The sequence below is a fragment of the Vespa mandarinia genome, chromosome 4, assembly GCF_050613455.1.
Source record: "Vespa mandarinia isolate Hongniang chromosome 4, ASM5061345v1, whole genome shotgun sequence".
Taxonomy (NCBI): Eukaryota; Metazoa; Arthropoda; class Insecta; order Hymenoptera; family Vespidae; genus Vespa; species Vespa mandarinia.
In genome coordinates, this window is record NC_140813.1 from 10291893 (window position 1) to 10302805 (window position 10913).

The following is a 10913-nucleotide window of genomic DNA, read 5'->3' on the forward strand; positions in this document are numbered from 1 at the left end:
AAAATATAACATATCATTATGTAATGTACAGATATAATATGTTATAATACAAATATAATACAGTAGCTCGTAATTTATATCTTTTATAATATGCAATAAACACAAGGTGTATAAAATGTATTAATGTTTTTTCGATGGATCGTTACGTCGATATTGCGTATATCGAGAAAATATCATCTCTTCGGTGAACGTTAATTAAATTACATCATCTACTAATAATTATCCTTTTACCATTCCATTTAGCACGATTAAAACTACGAGCAAACGAGAAAAAATATACATTGAAAAGAAATTTTCGAGTGCTGATGAAGAAACTAATGAACGTTGTCAGTGGAGAAAATAAAAAAAAGAAAAAGAAAAATTGTTCTTGTTACGTTGCATACATGCTAACCCAAATAAAAGATACATGAGGAAATATAAGGTCAATGAACTCGTACGACGTTCTTGTTGATCCATTCAATCATCAAACACCGTTTTATCCTTAATCAACAGTCACCTCTACTTCCTGCGAATAGTTTTATATAGTACATACTCGTTCTAATATACATCGTCCCTTGACGATTCTTTCAAATTGCTTAATCGAAATTAATTGGAAAAAGTTCGATGATCGAATGACTTTCAAAATAGATATCTAATAATAAATATCCTTTATTTCTTAATTAATCGTTTAGTTATAATTGAAAAATCGCACGTACGATCAATTCGCGAGTAGATAAATACTATGATAACCGGCATCTATAGAGATTGCACAGTCAAGTACAGGGACTCTGCCATTATATCGTTCCGCCAAATCATTCCTTCATCATCTTCTTCTTCTCATTCTTTTTCGCACGCTTAACAATGAGCAACCGTCGTTATCCAAGAAGCATTTTCAGTCAAGATACACATTATAATTACAATGCAGTAGTCACGACAAGTATCATCGTACTCGAATGACTAGTAATGCATTTAAAAACCTTCTTGATTTGCGTAATTAAAACGCGTTTTACTAATCTGTAATATAATTAACGAGTAAACGTAATCTATTATCATTTATTACAATATTAAGTCGAAAGCCGACTTCCCCTGTATATATGACGACGAATTCTGGTCCTATTTTCAGAAATGATTTGACAAAAATAAAAAAAGAAGAAAAAAAAGAAATAAATTAAAAAAAAAAGAAAAATAAAGAAACATTCGGTTTACATTTTCGTACTTTTGTATTTTTTTTTTTTTGTAATTTTTTACTACGATGAATACATACCTCAAAATTTTCCATGAAGAAGCATGGATGCTCGATAAAAAGCATTTATCCTTGAATCCTCCGAAACGATGGATCGTGAGATTCCTTATGTCGGCGCATACAACTCGATGGACCTTTTCAAGAGAACTTGGCTGGCATCGTCCTTCTTTCCTTCTCTTCTCTCGAAGCGAACTCTCACTTTCTCTCTCTCGGTCCTTCTTGTTATCTTGTGTGCTATTGGCTCCCCCATACTTACTTGAATATTTTCACTCTCTCTCTCTTTCTATCTATCTCTCTCTCTTTCTCTCTCTCTCTCTCTCTCTCTCTTTCTCTCTCTCTCTCTCTCTCTCTCTCTTCTTCTCTTTCTCTCTCTCTCCCACTCAAGTGCGACACGAAAGAAGAAGAATTACAGCATCCTCTTGGACACATCGGATCGCAATAATCACATGGACCGAACGTTTCTCCTCAACCCTGTCTCCCCTTCTCCACCCCCACCATCACCACCACCAACTCAATCAGGTGAATCCTATAAATGCTCTCAACGTTTGCTCGGGACGAAGAAGTCAGAACTCTATCTCGGGACGCCGAAGCTCCCGCGAGACATGCGTTCGTTTTGACTCGCCCTCTTCGCTCAGTTGATTGTGTTAACAAGAGCACATTCCTAAAATTAGTGAGATGGTAAGTAATCGAGGAGTTTTGTGTATTAGTGACCACGTATTTTAAGAGTGAAAGGAGATACCATCTTCGAGGGTTGTGTAATGGTATTGAAACGTGACGAAAGGGTTCGGTAGTGTGGGATTGTGGACAACCCTTTTTTTTTGTTTTTTTTTTTATTTTGTTTTTATTTGTTTTTTTTTTGGTGGAAAAATTGTTGATTAGCTCGTTCGGAATGACGTGAAAATTTCGTGTGAGAATCTATATTATCTCGGGAGGAAAATAAATCTACGTTAGAACTGTTATGTGTTCTAAAAGAATTTTCTCGGATTTTTAAGGATTGAGAAATGATTACTTTGAAATGACAATTTAGGTCAGAAAGTGTGTCTTCTTTGAACTACCAAACGAACACGTGCTCAATCGCAATCATCCGATATATATTCGTTCTCTATTATCACCGACATTCATCTCATTTGAGAAAAGATTTTTTTCTCCTATTCTTTATGTCAGAAAGAAAAAAAGAAAAAAAAAGGAAGAAAAAGAAGAAGAAACTTTCGTTCTTTCGCACTTTCATACGTTTGTAAAATAATATTTCCGATGGTGAGTTTAGCGGTTGGTATTTGCACGTAGCGCGGCCGTGCTCACAACCTCTTAGGAATTAATAGCAAGACTCGAACGGCAGCCAGCTGTTGGCGCATAAATGTTAAAGGTTATCATTGTTTCTTAACTCGCGATAGATCTGATGGAATTTTTCTTTTTTTCTTATTTTTTTCTTTCTTCTTTTTTTCTCTTCCTTTTTTCGCCTTTACGAGGATATAAACAATAGACCTTAATATGGTATAAAATGCGTCAAATCGAGCTACTCGAAAATGATTTCTCAAACTATGATTCAAAGATCGAGAGGCATCATTTAAAATGCGCGCGAAAATATCATTTGCATTATCGTCGTATATGTATACGTGCATACGTATGTGTGTGGATGTGCGTGTGTGCGTACATTTTTCATCTTTCATATTCCAACGAAGACGTTTACTCTCGACCATACTTTCTTCGTTCTTCCTTTCAATCATGTGACATTAAGAAATACTATAAAAACATTTTTAATCGTCTTATCTTCGTTGTAGAAACATTCATTTTTCTTTTTTTCTTTTTCTTTTATGTAATTTCGCGGAATAAGAAAGAGAGAGAGAGAGAGAGAGAGAGAGAGAGAAAGAAAGAGAGAGAAAAAGAGAAAAGAGAGAGTACGAAACAACGTCCGTAAAATTTGTTGAATCCTCAAAGTATTCCTACAAATAATCTAATAAACTATTTCCCGTTTTCCAAACAGAACATACTCGTTCATGTTAAAGACTACTTCCCGAGCAATTTTCGTGAATGCAATCTCGAGAAAAAAAACAATTCATCACGCAACGAATTGTCTGATCTAATCCAACGTCTATTCATTTTCGGACTAGCGCAATAGAGAAATTTCTAAATGGTTAAAGGTCAATTTTGTACGTTCCGAATAAAAGACGCTATAGAATCGGTTGACTCGTGCGTTATTAGAAGTCGTGAGGATCCGTGACGTAACGTGACATTCTAGTCGATCTTAAATATCGTAAGATACTCTCCGCCTAAACCGTTTCCTACTATTTTTCTATTTAAAATAGGTATAATAATTATTCGAAAAAAAAATTTTTACGAATATATAATATAACATTCTATTTTTTTTAGTTTCTTTTTTATATTTAAAAAATTGCGAAAACTCAATTGCTATCGTCTCGTTAGCAGAAATTGTATTAAATCGTTGTATAAACTGGTTATTCGTATTGTACGTTGAACTCATGAGAATTTAATTAAATCATGGCTCGTTAGTTTCAAAGCTAAGCACTTAGAATACATCGATATTTAACGAACTTACCGAGCGATAGTTTAACTACGTGAATCGTTGATTTATGTAAAAGTGAGAGATCAGATCAACTCTATTTTCGATTCTCTTTCGTTTATAAAACATTGTATTTTTATTTGAAGAATACTCGTCTACTTTGATTCATTCATGCTACGAGAACGTTGATACTTGTAAATTTTACGATCAATTTTTCATCGAAAAATATATTTATTAATAATATTTGAAATAGAATTAAAAGTGCAATAAGATCGTCGTCGAAATTTCAACGTATTTACGTAAGCAAATAATTACACGACTCAATATTTTCAGATCTTTTTTGTGTGTCTTTAGAGGATCGATATGTACACGTACACACACATACATATACATATATATATATATATATATATATATATACACATACACACACACACATAATAAAGACAGAATGATGGATCGCTCCTCTGAATCGATCGTATAAGAGAAAATGTTCTTCGTGGGAGTCAGAAATGTAATTCGACTTGTCCATTTCTTAACTGTTCCTTTTATTTTCTTTTTCTTTTCTTTTCTCTTTTCTCTTTTTCTTTTTCTTTTTATTTTTCTTTTCCTTTTTACTTTTCTTTCTTTCTTTCTTTCTCCCTTTCTTATTCCTCTTAACTCAAGGATCGCGCTTATATTCGCGAAACGATTTATTACCAACGGCTAATCCGTCGTAGCTGACATTTATTACGAATGATTAACAAAGAGCAAGTATGACCGTAAAATCCATGATTAAACGTTGTATTAAAGTTTGGTACAAGATGACGCAAGTTGATGGAATTTTTTTATTTTACTTTTTTTTTTCTTTTTTTTTCTTAAATTCTTTATGTACCTACTATTGTTCACAGAATTATTCTTGAAACTTATTACATACCTGTTTATTATGAATTCAAAGACAAATTATTCAAATGGTATTTTTGAAATGCGAACAAGAGTTAAGTAAACGAAGGTCAATGACAATTCGTCGTTCGTTTAACGATTATTACTTTCAATTTCTCTGTGGTTACGTCTTATAACCACCTACTCGTTACCTCGTACTACAAGCAACTATCATCACCTAAGTTTATTACCTTTGGTAGTACTACAGCCATTTCGGAGGATTCATCTTATAGTACTTTTCTACATGCGCCCACGTGTTTCCTTTCATCTTTGAATTGACGCAAGTTGCACGATACGAGAACACTCGACGAGAAAAAAAATTTATTCTCAAGTAAGATCGTATATGAATTACTTTGAGAAAGGACGAAGATAAAGAAAAAAAAAGAAAAAAAAAAGAAAAAGGAAAAGATAAAAATAAAAATAAATAAATAAATAAATACAGGAGAAGACATTGAAAAAAAAAGCGAGGTATTTTGATTGCGTAATCGAGAGAAGCCAAATTGGTCAGTAAATTTCAGGATGACCCACGGCCTTTCGTAAGAATGATAAATACCCTGTCGTTCTTCTTTTCTGTCTTGGTTTTTTTTTCATCATCTTCTTCTTCTTCTTTTCTTTCTTTTTCGTTTTCTTTTTCTTTTTCTTCTTCTTCTGATTTTTTATTTTTTTTTTATTTTTATTTTTCTGCCTACGTACTCCTTCCTCAGTTACTTCAGTGATCAGCCGACTTAACTTTCGATTTCGTCATAATTGGAACCTCTGCCTTGTGGCGAGACGATGGCATGAATTTATTTTTATTTCTTTTTATTTCTTTTTATTTTTGTATTTTTTTTAACCTGTTCTCTTTTTATTTCTTTCTTATTAAAAACGACGAAGAATTCCAAAAAAGCATCTTCATTCTTAAACAATAAATTTATAACGTAAGTATATTCGATTTGTGATAATAAGAAAAGAAGGAAAAAAAAATTAAAGAGATTCTATGAATATATAGAAGAAATTATTAAACAATGCTTCGATACTTTACTTTTTATTAAGAGTGAAAGTAGAAATCTAATGTTCAATTATTTTCTATATTAGCGCGATGCAATGTCCTTGTCGTTTAATGACATCGAGATAAAAACGGAGAATAGATTTTCCCATTTGCATGTTCCATAAAACAAGGCGGATCTTTGTTATGTTAAACGCGAATGTCTTACCCATCGACGATAATTGTATGTATGACTGGATATTTTTTTTCTTTTTTCTAGGATTTAACGATAACTGTTAATGAGTGAAAGAGATAAACAACAATCACGTGGCGTTGAAACATATTCCGACATTCTTTTCGACATTCACCAAGAGAACTTTCTCCGTCGTACTAAAAGTTGAGAATAACATATAAAAAAAATTTTTTCTTTCAATTTTTTTTTTTATTTCTTTTTTTCTCGAAAACATCAAAGATACAACGAACAAATCTGATAAGATTCGTAGAAAGTTCCAACGATTCGATTTTGCTAATCATAGAAATCATATCTCTCAATAGGCGGACTTTAATGCATTTCACAATATCACTATCTTCGTTCCTCTTCATTTTTCATAGATATAACTTGCATTATCGCGTATAGAGCAGCAAATAATTAGAAAGTGCACGTAAGAACGGAGACGCTTAGTCCGCGCCTGTTCATCTCGTCGTCTCTACGCTTTATTAGTACCAAAGTCGTAATGCGTAACTGCAACACGCATTTACATTATGCAAGAAACTATTTTAGCTTGTATCTCATGTATTCCATTCCTATATATCTTTCAACTGTGAAAGAAGGCGCCGTATCCAGTTCCATTGATTTACGATACGAGCATACTATTCTCCATGAAAGTTGTAAATTAAACGAAATTGATCTGTCGACCTTCCAATGATATTTTTATATAGTAACTTTTACATAATAAAAAATTAAATTTTAAAAGAAATCGTACGACTCAAAAGCTTAAGCAATTTTCATCGCTTATCTTACGTTTTTATGTATCCGACAAAAATTTATTAAACTAAACCGAATGGCATATCTTTATGAATATAAAACGTGTTCCGTTTTACGACCGGCTGTGTTCTCAAAGATTACATCACGAACGATGTACGACTTCTTCGGAGCTACTCATCGACTTGCGTCTTATAACATGCTGGATATGGATTGCGTCTGCTTCTTCGTGCAATGATGCAAGAAAGTTTGCACATCCCATAAGCGATGAAGTCCTGGAGTAGATATCTTATAAAAGCCATCATATTGGTTCCTCATTATCTCGTGAAACATCTCGTCGCTTTCTCCGATTGTAAATAAATCGGTCAAGTACATAACGATCGATTGATTTTTTCGATCTAATTTTATAAAAAAAAAAAAAGAAAAAACAAAAAGAAAAAAAGCTCAAATCTTTCATCGGTAAGAAAATTTTTGAATTAATTTAGAGTATAGGAAATGGAAGGGATTGTTGTTTGCGTTTTTAAAACATTTGAATTATGAATATTCATGTCAAGTACATTAAATAGCTATGCAAAGAGAGGTGAATGCAGCCTTGCTATAATATGTATCGCGTGTTTCACAGACCGTGGAGATCCACGCCGACACTTGTACACCACTATGAAAAACCTTTCGCACATTGCTAACAGACACCAATCCTAAAGAATATTCTCTCTACTAGAAGCGTGTGATCCTTCCATATAAATTATACAATCTAAAGGTCACTGGACGTTTCTTCGAGCTAGAATCCATCATTCGCCGCTTCGTGTCTGTAGGATATCGCATATGAACAAGATAAGATTCGACAAACTCTCAATCGATGGAATAATCTGATTTTAATCAATTAAAATTTAAATCGATAATTTTAAGACGTACAAATGTGAAAATTATTTCCAACTCCGTGTAAGAATTTATATATATACTATTCACTTAACACCTCGTTAATAAAAATCACCGATTTGTAAAAAGAGATTAGCTAGACCATAGGAATGACCACCAATTGCTATTTTTAGTAATTTAACGAATCACTAATCAATAAAAGTATACATCGTATCGGTATTTCGTATCAACAAACCTTTCACGATCATCACTGGATCCCTCAATGTTATGTATGATATCCCTTGTAGATGGGGCATGAGATTATCCTACAAAAATGACGTTCGAACTATTGTGATCTCTTAAATCAAAACAAGTTCGGTTAATTCAGTTTCATTTCTCATTTTTTTTGTCCACAGTGGAAGCTGCTGTGGACCGCCACCCTCGTGGCGGCACTTTCCACGTGCAATGCAAAGCATATTGAAAGGGATAAACGAGCGATAGAGAATTATCCAATACCCCAAAGAGCATTCGATGGATATCACTATCAGTCACCGAGCAAGCCTTTCCCTTTACCTTCTACTAAGTGAGTAAATCAAATAAAAAAGAAACCATTATTTAAAAGTTATCTAAATTTTCAGTAAGTGCACGAAGTAACATGATAAGCGTGACAATGGATATTTTTATACGTATAATTTTTCCTTTAAACAGAGGTACTTCAACGACAACGCCGTACCAAAATCGACCAGATAAGCCAATTACATCAACAACGCCACCATATTCAACTTCGACAAAATTAACTACACCGAGGGTGATAACCACACCACCAATTAATCCAACGACATCTCATCCAGGATATCCAAAATCAACACCAACGATTCCTTTCACACTACCACCAAAAACACCATCCAAACCACCATATCAACCCCCTCAAACACCAAGCAGACCATATCAACCACCACAAACGCCATCCATACCACCATATCAACCTCCCCAGACTCCAGCCAGGCCACCATATCAACCCCCACAGACACCATCCAGACCTCCATATCAACCCCCACAGACACCATCTAGACCTCCATATCAACCACCACAGACACCATCCAGACCTCCATATCAACCCCCACAAACACCATCTATACCCCCATACCAACCCCCACAGACACCATCCAGACCACCATATCAACCACCACAGACACCCTCTAGTCCTCCATATCAACCCCCACAAGCGCCATCTATACCCCCATACCAACCTCCACAGACTCCAACGAGACCACCATATCAACCTCCACAAACGCCATCCATACCCCCATATCAACCTCCCCAGACTCCAACCAGGCCACCATATCAACCACCACAGACACCATCCAGACCTCCATATCAACCCCCACAAACGCCATCTATACCCCCATACCAACCTCCACAGACTCCAACCAGGCCACCATACCAACCTCCACAGACTCCAACCAGGCCACCATATCAACCCCCACAGACACCATCCAGACCACCATATCAACCACCACAGACACCATCCAGACCTCCATATCAACCCCCACAAACGCCATCTATACCACCATATCAACCACCACAGACACCATCCAGACCACCATATCAACCACCACAGACACCATCCAGACCTCCATATCAACCCCCACAAACGCCATCTATACCACCATATCAACCACCACAGACACCATCCAGACCTCCATATCAACCCCCACAAACACCATCTATACCCCCATACCAACCTCCACAGACTCCAATCAGGCCACCATATCAACCCCAACAAACGCCATCCAGACCTCCATACCAACCTCCACAGACTCCACCATATCAACCACCACAGACCCAATCCAGACCACCATACCAAACAACACTCCATCCAGGATATTCTAAATCGACGCCAAAGATACCTTTCCCATTGCCAACTAAAACACCGAAACCACCTACATCAGAACAACCTTCTACGAGACAACCTGTACCGTCTCCAACTAAACCGACCTACATCCCTCCACCAACCCAGCCGCCTACTAGACCAACGCGGCCAATTTATTTACCTCCAACATCAGAACATACTAGACCAACTGCGTATCAACCACCAACGCTGCCTTCTACTAGACCAACTTCATATCAACCACCAACGCTGCCTTCTACTAGACCAACTTCATATCGACCACCAACACTGCCTTCTACTAGACCAACTTCATACCAACCACCAACGCTGCCTTCTACTAGACCAACTTCATATCAACCACCAACGCTGCCTTCTACTAGACCAACTTCATATCAACCACCAACGCTGCCTTCTACTAGACCAACTTCATATCAACCACCTTCTACTAGAACACCATCAAAGTTTCCTACTAAACCAACATCAACGTCTCCTACTAAACCAACCTATCTACCTCCTAAAACAACATATAAACCTACACCAACACCCACTAAACCACCTTCACCATTAACAACGAGATCTACTTACAAACCACCAACCTATCTTCCACCAGAAACTACCACGATACGTCCAATCATAACTACTCAATCTACAACAAGATTTACAACACCGCCGACTTTTTCTACTACCAGAACAACCCCTTACATACGTACTACACAACCTTCATCCTATCTTCCACCGATATCTACGAAATCAACATCAACTCATACCTTTGAAACGAAAACCCCATACGTTTCAATCAAAACAACGCCGAAACCAACAAGGGCAACTTATCTTCCACCGGATACTACTAAGCATATATCTACGATAACAACGCCATCTACGCCAATTTATACTCCGTCTATTATAACCGTGACGCCAACTCCGTCCATTTCAACGAAAAGCACGACATATGGCACTAGGCCTTCTCCTTATTTGCCACCATCATCCCCAAGGCCGACCTATATTACTAAAACTCCACCTCCTTATCCTACACCGATTTATAGCATAACGCCTAGCACAACAACGTACAAAACCCCAACGGGAATTATAGGACCTAGTCCTACTCTACCACCGGTAACTCATAGACCAACAGGTTACAGTTATCCGATTCCAGATATCCCCTTTGAATTTCGTAAACGATGATCAAAATTGAAATTCGTGTACGATTTAGTCTGAACTAAATGTAACAAACTAAAAAAATTTATCTACAATTTTTTTGTTTGCCTTCCTTTTATTTTTACACATTTATACGTAACAGGAAATTACATGTTAATCGCCGTTAATTTAAGAAATCATGCAGTCAGCGAAGTTTCTTCTTCGCGTAAAATAAATTTATAGGAATATTGTCGAGTTACCATCCATGCTAGAATTTAGAAGAAATTTAAGCAGCATATAGAGCGTAATGATTTGTAAAAAGCTAATAAATGTTTTTCTTTCTTTTTCTTTTTTGTTTCAAAAAAATAATATCCTCGAATTATTTGTTTAAAATCGTAACACGCGATATAAGTACATCGTACTTTT

At 35.9% G+C, this 10913-nt stretch overlaps 1 protein-coding gene across 1 annotated transcript; it reads left to right on the forward strand.

Annotated features, from left to right (window-relative positions):
- Window positions 1-1773: 1773 nt before the first annotated feature.
- Window positions 1774-10807, forward strand: LOC118443018 (uncharacterized). Its single transcript, XM_035869418.2, has 3 exons — window positions 1774-1900; window positions 7879-8045; window positions 8171-10807. Exons 1-3 carry the CDS (start codon window positions 1898-1900, stop codon window positions 10533-10535), a joined length of 2535 nt encoding a protein of 844 aa, XP_035725311.2. The 5' UTR covers window positions 1774-1897; the 3' UTR covers window positions 10536-10807.
- Window positions 10808-10913: the final 106 nt, after the last annotated feature.

Bases quoted from the DNA above. Each gene is read 5' to 3' on its own strand.
- LOC118443018 (XM_035869418.2), top strand. The intron at 8,046-8,170 runs GTGAGTAAATCA...TCCTTTAAACAG, and splicing joins TTCCCTTTACCTTCTACTAA to AGGTACTTCAACGACAACGC.